Source organism: Malaclemys terrapin, chromosome 4 (genome assembly GCF_027887155.1).
Source record: "Malaclemys terrapin pileata isolate rMalTer1 chromosome 4, rMalTer1.hap1, whole genome shotgun sequence".
In the NCBI taxonomy this organism is placed as follows: Eukaryota; Metazoa; Chordata; order Testudines; family Emydidae; genus Malaclemys; species Malaclemys terrapin.
This window is the reverse complement of record NC_071508.1, coordinates 47128392-47144728: the sequence shown is the minus strand read 5'-3', so window position 1 is coordinate 47144728 and position 16337 is coordinate 47128392. Positions and strand designations below refer to the sequence as shown.

The following is a 16337-nucleotide window of genomic DNA, read 5'->3' as shown; positions in this document are numbered from 1 at the left end:
AATTGCAGGGAAAGTTACATTCAGATCCACACTGACATTTGAGACTTTCTGGACCAGATGACTGGTTGTCTCGTCCAACCCAAGTAGATTTATTTTTCACAGCTGACACACACAGGAATGCAATAGAAGGCACTGTATAGTTGACTTTGTGCACCGTAAGCAGTTGCTTTAATCTGATTTTAATTCCTGTTAATCTCTCTTTCTTTTATCATAGGAATTGGAAGGTGAAGAGGAGGGAGAGGAAGAGGAGGATACAGAGAGTGATCCTAAGGTTAGTTTTTTGTTTGGGCATATATACTTATAGTACATTAGAATTGTACAAACTGTGACCATGAACAACGTATCAGTATACTATGTTATCATTCTCTTCATTCCTGTTCTTTTATACTTTTTGTATTGTCAAGGGAATTAACTACTGAACTGCAGATTTTCTTAAATATTTTCCTTAAGTTATGAATTGCATAACAGTATTTATTAGACATGTTAATTTTCTCACTTACCTACACTGGGGAACAGATGTGATTGATATGTTTACCACTTTCCTATGTAAAATTTAAGGTGAATATGTAAATATTTGCAAAGAAACCAATTTACAGGATGTGTAGGTAGACATCTTATACCAGTTTGAAGTCTAGTTTTAGAATGAATTAATGTTTCTTTGAAAAGTCTGCTAGCTCCATCTACTTTTCTCCTATAGTAACTCTGCTCCTTTCTTTGTGGTTGCCTTGCTGAATCCCACACACTGCCATCATGTCATTGTGTTTAACAGAAGAAAAGCTGAGAGCTAGTACAAAATATAAGGCTTCGTTTAAAACTCAGTAAGATATGGTCACTGCTCCCCCTTTTACCTAGTTTTCAGCCATAATTCAGTCACCCTGACAGCAACTAAAGTTAATGAAAAGGGGGAGGAGACTGTTCTATTCATTTTGCTATTAAAGTAGCATCTTTCCATTTCTTTAATGGCAATAAGTATCTAATACTTTCAATTTGAGAGCATGGTACTGATACACCAGACCTTGCAGAATTTATCACAATATGCACATTATACTATTAAACGCTTTTAGCCTCCATGCCAGGAATTAATCCTGTCTCTTGTAATAGTAAGTATTAAAAGAAGTCTGTACTCTTGATGAAACATTTGTTTGAACAGGGAAAGAATAGCACTTGTGGAAACAATATTTCACACTCCGTTTTCATGGCTCTCCTGAATAGAGTAGCTGGGGGGCAATGATGGGTGAGCTGAGAATTAAAAATCATTAGTACTAGAGTAATGGTGTCAAAGATACTTCAGGGAAGCATCATACCAGTTACTGTATTCTTAATTACAGTGGCCATACACATTTGCAGTGCTGTAGATCTGTATTCAGTAGCATGCCCTGTGGAGTGTGGTATTCTGCAGAACCATGTCTTAAGCTATCTCAGAACATTGTGGTTGTTGCCTCCTGTATAATTTTGTACATTTCACTTTCTTTCATGCTGACAGTTCCTTTCAATTTTTTTTCCATTTAGGTGTAATTTAAGTCTGTTTATCATTCATACATTTCTAGGTAAGGTGGAATTCCATTCATACCTAACTTCCAATGTGTAGCCCATGCAATGTGGTTTATTTATAGCTACCTTTCTGGTTTAAAAAAAAAAAAAATTAGGCGAAACTGAGGTTTTAGGCCTCATTTGCAGTTCAGAAAAGTGTAGAGAGAAATATCTGTGGCTGGATACCCATGTATCGTATCCATCGTATCCTTAGAATAGATTTGTATCTAGATTATCTCCTTGCCTCCCTGTTGCAAGTTTATGCTTGCATTGTAGCATTCCAAGGTAACATTATATACTGAACATACAACGTTCTCGGGACACAAGTCATACCTCTGAGACTTGTCACAAAGATGTTCTCTCTTGTATCTGGGTTTATACTGTGTCTTTTTAGTGTGACTTTTAGTTGGTTTTCATTGATAGATCTGTGTTTACAACACACTTGCAACTCTCTCCTCCAGTTCAATCCTTCCCAACTCTGGTTGAAACTCTCCTCATGAGTCACTGACTTATTCTGAATTTAAGTATTTTATCTATAATCACTCTGCTGTCTCTGACAGCTACCCACTTCTCCAGATTATCTTCTTTCTTGGGCTTCCATGATTCTTTACTTTGCTGGTTCACTTATCCTTCTTTTGGTGTTGCTTTCATTGGATCCTGTTCTCTGGTGCTCCCTTCTTCCCCCTCGCCCTGAGTGATCTTGTCTGCTCACATGGGATTTTCTCAAATCTACCTGTTCCCCCTCTTTCCTAAGGTTTGTGCCTTTCTGTTTTTCTGTTTCCTCATAGCTATCCTGCTGCTTTCCAAAACACATGACAAACTGGACTCATTCCTCCTAACCTTCTCACCATACCCTGTGATTTGACTGATTGATAACTCCACTGTACTTCCTGTCACTCAACTTCAAGATTGAGCTTATCTTGTGATTTGTTCTCTACAAATCTAATTGCTTTGAAAACCAGCCCCTATCCCCACTGCCAAAACTCATTCATGTCGTATTCCCTCGCGCTCATCTGGACTGCTCAACTCTCATCTCCCCATCAGTGGCTCCCCGTCTTTCAGAATAAAACTTAAGATTGGCAAGGCTCCAATCCTGTCAGTACAAAAAGTTTATCTTCCATTTCTCCCATCTTATCTCCTTGCTGCCTTCCTTTTTAGTCACTCTCTGTTCCCTATGCCTGGGAAGGCATTACCATTTCTGTGCACCAAGAATCCTTGCTCTCCTTCAGATCTCTCCTCCTAAATCCACTTTTTGCCTAATTGTCCACTGACGTCCATTCCTGTGCTGTCTACTCCTCCCTTCTTACATAGCTCATTTGCTATATAAATATCAGAATATGCTCCATTTTCTTGCTTTGATTTGCCTTTTTTTGTTCCCTACCCATCTGTCCTAAGTTTGTCTAATTTAGATTGTAAAGTGTTCAGGCAGAATCATGTCACTTGTGTAAAGCAGTGTGCAAAGGGTTGGTGTTGTATAGAGGTGTTAGGTTTAGAAAGGCTGTACACCTCTACCCTGATATAATGCTGTCCTCAGGAGCCAAAAAATCTTACTGCGTTATAGGTGAAACCGTGTTATATCGAACTTGCTTTGATCCACTGGAGTGCGCAGCCCCGCCTCCCCCCTCCCTCCCCCCCCCCCCCCCCAGAGCGCTGCTTTACCACATTATATCCAAATTTGTGTTCTATCAGGTTGCATTACATCGGGGTAGAGGTGTATAAGTAGCCAATTAGGTGTCTTGTAACTGGTACACTGTGTGCCTTGGAGGACCCTTGTTAGCTTAGCTTCACTACTTGCTGGATAGTAATCAATCTATCGGGGATCGATTTATCGCGTCTCATGTAGAACGTGCTCCCCATCTACTCCAAAACTCCACCAGAGCGTCGATCCCGCGCCGTGAGGATGCGAGGTAAATCGATCTAAGATGCATCGACTTCAGCTATGCTATTCTCGTAGCTGAAGTTGCATATCTTACAGGGCCGACTCTAGGCACCAGCAAAACAAGCTGGTGCTTGGGGCAGCACGTTTTTAGGGGCGGCATGGCCGGCGCCAGAATGCCGCCCCTAAAAATGTGCCCCGGCCGCCCTAGCTCACCTCCGCTGCTGCTGCCACGGCGCGCGAAACAGCTGATTCGCGCGCCGCTGCTCCCCCTCCCTCCCAGGCTTGAGAGCTTGGGAGGGAGGGGGAGCAGCGGCGCGCGAATCAGGGTCTCCCCCTCCCTCCCAGGCTTGAGAGCTTGGGAGGGAGGGGGAGCAGCGGCGCGCGAATCAGGGTCTCCCCCTCCCTCCTAGGCTTGAGAGCCTGGGGGGAGGAGGCAAGGCTGGGGATTTGGGGAAGGGGCGGAGTTGAGGCGGGGCCGGGGGGGGGTAATTAAAGAACCGGGGCGGGGAGCGGCCAAAATTGTGTTTGCTTTGGGCAGCAAAAATCCTAGAGCTAGCCCTGATATCTTAGATCGATTTCCTCCTTCCCCCTTCCCCACCCCACCCCCCCCCGTGAAGACCAGCCCTTACTGGTTGAAGGAGTGAGTATGATGTCACTGAGGGGAGAAGGATAGCTAACTGGTGGTGTACTTAAAGTACTGCACAGGATCTTTTCAGGGGGAATAAGACAAAACGCCACATTTATTAGTAATACATGTATTCATTAACACTGTATTATATGCATATAATATATTACACTTACACTCACACACACACACAAACACACTCCGTCTTGTTGTTACCAATTAGTTGCTCCCCTTAACTTCACTGGCCAGGTGAGTTAGATGGGGGAGGGGGTGGAGCCGGGCTTCTGCCGATCCGGATCGATGCTCCCATGTTGACAAGACGAGACCCGGGGTCCTTTGCAAGACACCTCACTTTTATAGCAGCTTTCCTCTTATGCAAATCTATACCAGATTCAAACTCTGTGTCTGTGTCCATTGGTCCTTTGTGCTGCTTTCTTTTGAGTGTTGTCCCAATGCTGCAAAGAGGGTGTTTCCAAAAGAAGGTGCTTGCTTCTAACCCCCGAGGCTGTCAGTATGTCTGCTCGTCTTTAATGAGCCCACTTGACACGTTTTATTGTCCTTGGGTCTGGCTCCCAGCCCCTCTCCAACAGTTGAGGCTGTCTGGAGGTGCTGCCTTCCATGCCTTGCTCATTCACACCTCATTCATTCAACAGGGCAATTGATTAAGAGTGCGGGGGGGGGGGGGGGGGGGGGGTTGGAAGAGCTCTTGTTCTACTGCTAGCAAAAAGAAAATTTTCTTCTATCTTATTCTATCCTTAGGGGCTATAATATTATACCAAGGGCAATGCAAAGTTTCTAAATGAGGCTTTGATACAAAGTTCCATGAAAACAGAGGTCACACGTGGGTAGACCCACCACAAGGTTATATGAAGAGGCACAATGTAAAGTCATATGAAAATTATCAGAGATTGATCTACACTGGCTAAACTCAGATAACCAGCATAGTTCTGTCAGGAGTAATGTGTCTGCTCATTAATTATAAAGTAATAAAGTTCTGCAAGTTAGTGTCAATGCCTCAATTCCCAATCCTTTGATTCATATTAGGAATAGGTTTATTAAAAAGATATTACTGACTGTAGATGCTGCCATTCATCTTTCCACCACCATTTAATGTTATCCTGTCTCAGAACAATATATGTTGCTGGTTGATTTACCAATCTGCTTCTGGAAAGCATCCAGTGTAATACAATGGAGTAATCATTTTGTTCCACATTCTAGACTGACATGCATATCTGATAGCTGGTCATCCAGATATTTCTGTACCCTTAACACCAACCTGGCCACCAATTACTGTGGGATCAACAAAAGGCAGTGAGCACTAAATACTTGTTCTCAGAGTCTTCAAAACAGGTTTGCTGCTTAGTACTGGAGGCTTCTGCCAAGGTTGCTTTGAAGATGGAGCAAATATCCAGCAGAAGCATCAACTGTCATCCTCTCAGTTGGTGTAGTTAGGGCTACGCAGTGTCTCTGTAGACAGTGCATTATTTACATTGGTTGTTGGCTGTCATTCTTGTCAATTTCACGGCTCCATGCAACTTCTGGTTAATTGCAATGTTCTATTGGAAATCAATCCCATCCCATTAACATCTGTATTAATAGGATTTGGATATTAGCAACAGCGTGCCACTTATTAGCAACCTATCCTGGAAGAAAGGTGCCATCTGCAGGCAGGTTTTCAAGGCTGCAGTCAGGGAAGGAAGATGCTGGGATTTATCTTCTCTGACTGCTGCCTCGCAAACCTGCCTGTGACCAGTGTTCAGCACATGCCAGCACTGATTCCTCCTGGTGCTACTGTCCCGCAAAACTGCCTGCATGTAGTGACCACATAGGAGGTAAGGGGCTGCAGACTTGGAAGGGAGGCTCAGGGCAGACCAGTAGCAGAAAGAAGATCTGCAATTTGTAACAGCTTCCCAATTTGGGAGTATTGTTAGGTTCCTAGGCTGCTACCGGATTCCCAGGCAACTCTATCTGTAACGAAGACCACTTTGTCTGCACCTGACAAGGCAAGTGCAACTTGGATGGTTTTATGTGAACCTTAGAACACCTCTACCCCGATATAACGCTGTCCGCAGGAGCCAAAAAATCTTACCGTGTTCTAGGTGAAACCGCGTTATATCGAACTTGCTTTGATCCGCCGGAGCGTGCAGGGCCCCCCTCCCCTCCCTGGAGCACTGCTTTTACCGCGTTATATCCGAATTCGTGTTATATTGGGCCGCGTTACATCGGGGTAGAGGTGTACAACTATCCATGCCTCTGTCATTTCAAGGCTAGACTAGTGTAATGTTCTCTGTGTGGGAGACCACACTGAGACCATTTGGAAAGTGAAACTTAGAGAATATCTCTGTCAGCTTGCTGAACAGAGCCTTAGCTCAGGAGCAAACCACTGGTGTTATGTGATCTGCACTGGTGGAGTTCAAGGAGTAAGGGAAAGCTCTAAATACTTTGGGTCCTGGTTCTTTAAGAGATCACTTCGCTGCCTATGATACTTCAAAAGATGTAGATGGTGACCGTGCTCAAGTTAAACCAACCCTCCATTCCCCCACATTTGGGTGTGGGTCCCTCCTGGCAGGGTATTCTCTATGAAAAGGTGGATTGTCTTGGAACTCCCTAGTTTGGCAAAACCAGATCTGTTAACCTTCTGAATATGCGCGCGCGCGCTCTCTCTCTCAACATTTTTTTTTCCTTCTGTGCTTGGAGACTGGGTTTAGTGAGGCAAGCAAATAAAGTAATTTACTGTGTGAAATACTGGGGTTTAGATCATTTATATTTCAATTGCATTTAATGGGTAAAATTTTCAAAAGCACCTTATCTACTTTTTAAAATGGGACTTAAGCTCCTAAGTGCCTAAGAGAGTTCATTAAAAGACTGAGATTTAGGTGCTTTTAACATCCTTGCCCAAAGCACTGTATATTGAAAAACAACTATCTTGGAGATATTCAAACAGATTTTCAGTGTGATGGTATAGCATGTAGAACAATATCTAGGTTTTAACATGTGAAACTTACTACAGAGGGAACTTGATATGTATGCAATTTCATGTATTTTGTTGAAATTAAGCAACAGCATTTTATTTTTTGTAAATATCTTTATTGCTGTAAAGTGGTACAACACATGGATAATAAAAAGTTTATTGGAAAATATAATACACAAGGGTTTTGTCTTCATGAATAAAACTGAAATAAAATAGTTGTTTTTCTCTTTGAAGCAGTAACATCAATACTTTATATTTCCTTTCCTACCTGCTTAAAGGCTGTGTTATATTAAAAAGATCTAAAGTAGGATTAAAATATAGTTTCTAAACCATTATAATGTTGTAAACAATCTTTAATTCATCAGTTACTCATTTAAGTGTTTGGGTTACATTTAGCTATATTTTGCAATTCTGATACATTAGGTCATTAATACTATCTTGCTCTTAACTGATGTTTCTGCTGTCTTTTTGAAATGGAAACTGCCGTCAGTTGACTTGATATTTATCTCCACTACAAAGCAGTTGTTTCATGAAATGTTCTTTACTTCAGAAATAGGCTTTTTTGATGGCTAAGAAGTTGTTCATGTTCTCCCTCTTATCCACATCAATCAAACAGTAGTCCCATGTGATTACAAGTAGTATCTGTCAAATAGGCTTTTCAAAAAACAAAACATTTATTTGCTGCTATGTTGAGTGTATGAGGATTCCTTCTTGACAGGATAGGCACCTGATGTTTAAAGCTATATCAGTGCAGATTGATTAACTTCAGTGTCCTTTGGAAATCCAGACAGTTAGGAAGAGGCACTTGGGCACCTGATGATGAATAATGAATGTAACATGTATTCTTTATGCTTGCTTTTTTACAATATGAAATGTTCAGGTTTGGAATAGTTAACAAGTATAAATCATTTTACAGTCAGTGGTGTATTGTCTTGAAAGATGTCTTCGTTATAGCTATTTTCCTTCCTACCATAGAGTTCAACAAAAGCATGTTTGTGTGTGGCTAAAAAAAACCACAGAAAACCAATCAAAACACAATTCTATATGTATAGTAGACGTGGGTAATGAGAGAAATGAATAAAGGGAAGTATGTGCTTAGATTAAAATATCCTGCTACGTTGTGTGGTAGTGTTAACTGTAAAGCTAAGCAGTTGGAGCATTTAATCAACGCACCTTTCTTGTTTTCTTTTTTCCCAAGGTTATTTCACTCCCTGTGCTGTTGTAGGGCTATCGGTGCTTTTTACTTTCTGAAGGCTCTGATAGATCAGAGTAACATTTGGCAAGAAGTGTCTGAATGAGTGTTAAACAGTTGAGTAGTTATTGGCTAGTGATGCAGAAGGCATCTGAGGGGAACACGACCTGTTAAATACATTCCATCATCTCCAACAGAGAGCTCAAGACTTGAAAAAACAAGTGCATTGATTTTTTTTTTGTTTTTGACTTTTCAAAAGTGCTGAGCACACTGCATCTTCCATTGACTCCAGCACTTTTGAAAACTGGGCCACTTATTTAGGAGCCTACATGTGAACTTGAGAATTTTTGTTTTTGGAAACTCTTCTGTGTTGCCAGAAGCTGGGAATGGACGATGGGATGGATCAGTTGATGATTACCTGTTCTGTTCATTCCCTCTGGGGCTCCTGGCATTAGCCACAGTCGGAAGACAGGATATTGGGCTAGATGGACCTTTGGTCTGACCCACTATGGCCATTCTTATGTTCTTAAATGGTAGAGAGAATACAAGTATAATAGAATAATCTGTGAAGTGCTGAGCAACTGTACGTCAATGGGAATTGTAGTTAAGCACCTCGTGATTTAGCCCATGTTGACCTGTAGCTTTCCTCCCCAGTAGACATTTGTGGTGGTAACCTATTTAGTTGCCTATAAAGGATGCATGACCAAATTGCACTGAGTGAACTACCCTTGTAGGCGTCTTCCTTTTTTTAACTTTTTTCTTTTTCCTCTCCAAACAGAAAGATTCCAGCCAACCTGCTGAATGCAAACAACAATAATAAGGAAATACCACTTCAGAGTGATATTTGAACAACTTGTAACAAATATATTTGGATACCTGGCCTGCAGTTCAGGATATTCCATTGCTGCAGCACAATCTTATTAACAATGCTTAAAATTAATTTGTTTTCAAGTGCATGATTTTCACTAACTTTTTTTTTTCCTATTTTTTGCTTAACTTGTACAGTGGTATCTTCACTGCATTTGGGAAATATGAGGTTTAAATAAAGCACACTCTACAGCCTTTGGTACACTGTAGCGAAATAATTGTCTGTAGGCTTTCTGATGAACCTTTTGCCCTATTCATAGGGAACTAGTCCAAACTACAAAGTAAAGACTATCCATTTTCTTGGTAAACATTGAAATTGTGGAATAGCACATGTGCTGAGAAGCAAAACTAAACGAATTAAATTTATGATAGCTAAAACAAATACAACAGTATGACTTGACTTTTGCTAGTAGTTCTCCTTTTTAATATAAAATTTTCCTGCAACCTACAAATCAGACTAGTGCTTGAGCAGCTTCAAATGTCGTATTTATTATCTCAGTAAAGCCAATTAAATTGAAGTAATTCTTCATTAATGGGGGTGTCATTCGAGATTTATGTAGTTGTTCATCTTTCTATTTATTTATTCATGTTTGTAAGTACTTTGACTGAATTAGTGCTTTTTAAATAGTTTTTAATATACTTGAAAATCTTTTCCTGTTTGCATAAAATATGGGTATTTGTACAAGGAAAATTTGATTTGGTCTCTCTGAAGGTAGTAGACAAAAGAAATAAACATGTTTCAAAATGACAGCTCTTTTTGGGGGGAAAATCATAACATACAGGCCAAATTATTGCTGTTGATGGAAATGGGTTGCAGCCAAAGAACCAGAAAATTTCCAGTAGTCTTATTGCTTAATATCCAGCATGGGAGGGGCTTTCATTCTGAACATATAAATTAACAAAATTTAACTCTGTAAATTCGAAGTTCTGTTTTACTTGCAACATTCAAATTACTCTGTTCCACAGTTTCTTGTTTTGTTTAAAACTCTGAAGTCTTCAAAGCTACCTTATGTTGTTGTGCAGAATTTCAGGTGCACATTTCTAGTTTAAGCATCCAATGCCAACCTCTGGCAGCAGTTGAATAGCAGCTGTATCAACACTGTGACCAGGCATGTAGAGAGTGCTCCAGCCTTACCTTACACATTTGTAACTTAATACAGTGTTTTCAATTTGTACAGAATAGTTAAATATTCTATTAAAGTTGTGAAACATGGAAAGTGATGACTGTCTTGTTCATTTTTCCTATATTAACTGAACACACCCATTTGATTTCCTATTTTACATGTGTCTATATGCAGTATGAAAAGAGATGTGCCAAATGGCCAAAAATGTATGACCACCTAATGCAAGAATACAGTTGGTATAAAGTGTTCAGCTTCCTACTATTTAGAGAAGGTTTGAGGCTGTTTCTAATGGGCGTTACCCAGGTGTAAACGCATTTGAAGTACAGATACATAATCATATTTATAACTTCAGATACAAAAATGATGCATGCTATTGTAAGGGTTCTATAGTTTGTCTTGCTCCTTTGCATAATCAGACTTGCTCAGTTTGCAGATTTTTTTTCTTAACTGCCAGAACTCTCACCTTGGGCTCTGACACACCAGCTGAATATTTTCCTCCAGTCACCAGCAGGACTCTGGAGGGCAAGTTATTCCCTCAGCGTCACCTATCCACTCCCACTATAGACTGAGGTTGCATGGGTGACAGAGGACACAATTTGATCCACAATAACTTTATTACCAGTGATGCACGAGATGGAAACCCAGCTTGATAGTCCACTACAGCCCAAGATAAGTTCTACTGGGCTAGTAGTGAAGTGTTTCCTTGCAAAACTGAGCAAGCTTGATGCACATGAGGAAAAATGAATAAGGAACCATGCAATACCATTGTTTCTTGCTTATTCATCATGGTTGAAATGTACTTCTGTGTTAAAAATGAGTGATTGAGAGATATTTGGGAGTTCTTTTAAGAAGCGTTTATTAGATGGCCCCAAAAAAACCCCATGATTCCACTATCAAGGTAGGACAACTTTGGATAAAAGCTTATCCTGATAAAATGGCAAAGTGAAGGTTGCAATTAGAAATTAAAGCAATATATACCAAATAGCAATGTAAAATTAGTTATGAAATACTGAAAAGGAAGTTAAATACTTTATCCTTATCTCTGCTAGCCATGGAATTTCCTCTGTCTTTAAGTATGCTAGGAATAAAAGAAATCCTAGAAATGGTTTAGGCCATTACTAGATGGAGATGGTAAAATTGTTCATGCTAAACACAAGTATGGTGTTTTTAAAAAAACACATGTTCTGGTTGGCAAGAAGCAGGATGATGTACTCATACGGGTAAGGAAGTAATTTCTAACCATCGTAATAGGATGTTAAATATCTGCTAGAAACAAATACTACAAACTAATCCAGTCACCTCAATGTTTTTATCCAAAAAAAAAAAAAAACACACCTTAAGACTGACCTCTAAGTCTCAGTGGAAGGCATTTTCTCCAGTCCTCAAATTGTTTGTGGTTCTCTTCTGCACCTTCTCCCATTTTCATGATCTCTTTAAAAAAAAAAAATAGACCGATGTACACAGTATTCCAGTATCTGTCTCACCCATACCCTCTACAGAGGTAAAAAAATCACCTTCCTCCTTCTATACATACATCCAAAGAATGGCATTAGTGTTTTGCCACAGCTGCATAGAGAGCTCATACAGAGTTACTTGTCCACTCTGTGAGGATTTTAGGGGTCAGTCACTGCCTTCTAGGATACAGGGCTCCATGCTGTAGGTCTGGCCTCCACTCCTAGTTCCTAGATATAGAACTGTGCATTTTGCTGAATTAAAAACATTAAAAACAAAAAAAACGAACGCAGCTTATGCTGTGATCCTCCAGATCCCTCTATATGACTCCTCTGTCCTCATCATTATTTACCTCTGACAATTTTTGTCATTCACAATTTTTTAACTGCAGTGATTTTATATTCATCTGAAGATCATTGATCAAAATTTTGAATAGCATCAGAACCCCATTAGAAACACCCCCATTTGATGATTCCCAACTTACAACTACTTTGAGATGTCAGTTAGCCTGCTCCCAAGCCATCTGTGTGCTTAAAACACTAGCACTGTACAAGATCAGTAATCAGAATGTCGTGCAATACTCAAATACCTTCTAATGTCTACGTAGATTACATCTACACAGTTACCTTTAGCAAAATTTATAATCTCAATAAATGAAGTCAGGTTTGACAGTACCTAAAGCCATATTGACTCGCATTACCTATATTCTTTTCCTTTAGTTCTTTATTAACTGAATCCTGTATCAGCCCTTCCATTATTTTGTCTGGGATTGAGGCCAATATAGCTAGCCTATGGTTACCCAGGTCATCTCACTTGCCCCTTTTTGAATACTGGCACACTTGAGTCTTCAGGAATTTGCTGGGTGTTCTAAGATTTATTTAACATTATCAAGTCTCAGACAACTCTTTTAGGACTCTTGTGTGCAAGTTTTTCAGGCCTGCAGATTTGAAAAGCACCTTTTATAGTAGGGTACTAAAGGGATTAAGGTCCACCAGAAAAGGGCCCTAATGAGTCAGTGGCTGGAAGTTAAGTCATTCAAATTTTTTAAGTGAGGGTGTTTAATCAAGGGAACACGCTACCAAGGGAAACTGTGGATTCTCCAGCTTGTGTTCAGATCATGACAGATGCCTTTCTGGAAGATATGCTTCAGTCAAATACCTGTTGTTTGGTTCAATACAGGGGTAACTGAAATGTAGTGGCCTCTGATGTACAGGAGGTCAGACTAGATCTAAAGATCCATTCTGGCCCCTTTTTGGGAAATTTTTTTTTTAACATGGGGTACACTAAGTTTATTTGAGAAGGAAAGAGAAATGGAATACTACCATTGTTTGTAGCATGTTAAGTATATTGAGTTCCACTGTACAATGTTTGCAGCTTCTAATCCTTGAAAAGCCTAATTTTAGGACCAAAACTAATTGTGCTTGTTCTTAGCCAAAGATTGGACCTTCTGGAAAACTTGTACTTGATATTGTACCGCTTTTTCTGAGTTACTTGGGGTGAGAGGAATAACAATTAGCAGTAACTCAGCTGTCTAACAAAGCTGCAAGCATAGAGTATGCTAGTCCTCTGAGGACCAATTCTCCCATCTAATATTGAAACAAATGCCCGAAGTTCTACAGCCTGCAACTGGCTGAGTGTATTCAGTAGGGAATAATTTTAGTAGGACAGTAGATGGGGCAAAGGCTCTATCTGTCAGCAGGAGTCTGGGCAAGGATGTGGGGATTCCTTTAGGCAGCTGGGATAACTTTGGGATTGAAATCCAAGACAAAAATCTCAAATGGGCAAAACAGTAAAAAATATACTACAGGGAATAATCCTGCACTGGTGGAGACAGGGCCATGAACTATTGTACTTGACTTATGAGGAATTGCTAGACCAGCTCAGACCTATGGTCCAAGTCCAGTCAGAAGGGAGAGCTACAACTTTTAACACACAACCTTAACATTTTCAATAAAAACAAAGTGGATGAAGAAAAATCTCCTGTTGCAGCATCTTGGTACATTTGCTTACTGAATTCTAAACTTCTATTCAACAAAAATAAGTAATCTTCTGTGTAAGTACCTGTAGATTGTCATTGCAGGGACCACAGTTCTGCCTTATCCCCAAGTCATTTTAAAGTAGCTTACCTACTAGGCCCAAATAGCTAGCTATGTGCACAGCCAACTATGGCAGTAAAAATATCATTTTCACTGTACATGTAACTTTGTTTAAATTAGTTTCAGTGGGGCTAGGGCTAGGAGTCAGAGGCGTGTTCCATTAACTTTAACCAGATAATAGTGAAGCAAAAAAATGAAAGATTCAGTAGGGAATTTTAAAAAATCCCAGGTACAGGAGCTAGACTAAATTGACATTTGTAGCTATATCACCTATCATGGTAGGAAGAGCACTTCAAATTTTTAAGAATAAATGAAGATCTCTCAAGTCCAGTGTTTCAATTAAACAGTGCTGCTATAGGTGATTCCTCCTGTGAGAGAGGACCATTCTAATTCAGGCCAATTCCATTCAGGGAATTGAACATGATGACCATAACCTTGACAATGACCCTGTAGTAGGTAGGGAGCCAGGGCAGAGTGGATGGCGGGGGTCACATGTGCGTGGTGGCAGGCTTTGTTGCTGAGTAAACAAGTTTATACTTCAAGGCATTAGCAGAGCATGGACTGCCTGAGGCTATGATGAATTTTCTCATAGGTATGTTATGTAATTGTCTGTTAAAGTGTGCTACATCTTTGTCTGAAGCACTTGTCCCTTTTCTTGTTGCAGACAGGATATCTGCCTAGATGCACCATTGGTCTGAACAGATAAAAACTTAAACATTTTCTCTGTCTAGGTGAGTCCACAACCATGGAACGGTGTATTCAGAGCCACCATTTAAATGCAAATATTCCATGTAAAATTACAAAATGTAAACCGACACTGGAGCAGTTAAGATCCTCCGACTCCACAGCCACATTGCTCACATAAAGTTTAACTAGAAATTAAAAAGAACAGGAGTACTTGTGGCACCTTAGAGACTAACCAATTTATTAGAGCATAAGCTTTCGTGGACTACAGCCCACTTCTTCGGATCCATATAGAATGGAACATATATTGAGAGCATGAACTCTCTGTATGTGTGTATATATATCTCCTCAATATATGTTCCATTCTATATGCATCCGAAGAAGTGGGCTGTAGTCCACGAAAGCTTATGCTCTAATAAATTGGTTAGTCTCTAAGGTGCCACAAGTACTCCTGTGCTTTTTGCGGATACAGACTACTACGGCTGCTACTCTGAAACCTAGAAATTAAAGTGACATGGACATACCTTGAAAATAAATTGGAGAACTTTAGCATTTTCATTCCTAGATTCTTTATCTTTGTAACATTAATAGTGAACTAAGAGCGGGCTTTGTACTTGATATTGTCACATGCTCATGCTGTGATCCTAAATAGTTCTAGCCTCTTACAACCAGTGGAAGGCATCCCAAAGTTATTCCCAAAAGGCAGTGCTGTTTGTGGGAGGTGGCAGCCTCCTGCTCTCCAATAATAAATAGTAAGTCACTCACATGGGACAAGTGTCCAAACCACCAGCCCCTACCCCCCACAAATTATTGCTAATGAAGCTTTTTGCAAAGAGTGAGTTGGTCAGTGACTGCCAGATTTGTTTGTAGCCCAATTTTCTGCTCTGCTGGTTCACCTCTCTCCTACACAAGAAAATTACTCTCCACCCACCATCATGTTCACCTCTTACACAACTCACATTATGGTAGGGTTTTTACCGTGGGAATCTGTACAGCTTCTGATGCCAAACCCAGACTAATAAAAGCACACCAACCATGAGCTTCACTTGTCAGCTTGACTGTATGTAACACACTATTTCTTACAAACTGTTGACAATTTTTCTCTGCAAAAGACTATAAAACAATATAGGCTTTCTTAAAATACCCCATCCTCAGCTGTACCCTCTTCGCTCCCTGCCCAGGCGCCCAACAAAAGTTAAGTACAAAGGAATCCTGAAAGATCCTGCCTTTGTAGTCTAGGAAAGGTGCAAGTGATTATGCAACACCAATCAAAACAATTGACCCATCTTGGGCCTAGACATAACCTTTTAAAAGGTACCACTGTAGGTAGGGTGCATCACGCAGACACAAGAACTACTTTTGCAAAAGGAGAATGTAGCCTGACGCTAGCACATGGAGCTCAATCTCTTCCAATGAATGGCAGTAGGGATGCTACCATTAAATAGGTGCTCTCCTTGGGCTTGTTATGTGCACTTTAACGTTTGTGCTGCTCTACTTTGCTTCATGCTGGTTTCAAAGACTTTGTCAAGACAACAGTGATTCCATTAATGTTCTGAAGGGAATTTTTACAAGCAGAAAGGGTAAGAATGAGGTTGGAGCACACAATAAAATTGAGGAAATCCTGACTTGTGGATTTTCCATTGTGTTTGACTGTACCTAGGCCACGTCCACACCAGCAAAACAAAAACAAAAAAACCTAGAGTGCAGGGTTTGTTGGACTCATGGCCACGCGCACACAAAGGTTCTCCAGTTTTTTGCACTTGCAAATCATATACTGAAACTGATGGAATCTCAGCTTGCTAAGCTATTGGGTTGTTAGAATAGGTTGTGGTAATTTTATCTTATCCCTTCCCTGGGGAATGCTGGACCACAGGCCCAGAGCCAGCAGCAAGAGCTCACAGCATGCCCATTGATGAG

At 40.4% G+C, this 16337-nt stretch overlaps 1 protein-coding gene and 1 long non-coding RNA gene across 4 annotated transcripts in view; one reads left to right on the top strand and one right to left on the bottom strand.

Annotated features, from left to right (window-relative positions):
* Positions 1–10285, top strand: part of NAP1L4 (nucleosome assembly protein 1 like 4) — a 64180-nt gene extending 53895 nt beyond the window's left edge. For 2 of the 3 annotated variants that reach the window (XM_054025407.1, XM_054025408.1), the window contains exons 14-15: positions 215–271; positions 8976–10285. In XM_054025407.1, the coding sequence (XP_053881382.1) occupies positions 215–271; positions 8976–9014 (96 nt within the window). In that variant the 3' untranslated portion in view covers positions 9015–10285. Of the gene's footprint in view, positions 1–214; positions 272–1509; positions 1548–8975 lie in introns of all 3 variants that reach the window. The other variant, XM_054025409.1, reaches the window with a different exon arrangement.
* Positions 10286–10363: 78 nt separating this feature from the next.
* LOC128835763 (uncharacterized) overlaps positions 10364–16337 on the bottom strand; it is a 36845-nt gene continuing 30871 nt past the window's right edge. Inside the window, exon 3 of the long non-coding RNA XR_008444697.1 lies at positions 10364–11619. This is a non-coding gene — a long non-coding RNA (uncharacterized LOC128835763). The remainder of the gene's footprint in view (positions 11620–16337) is intronic.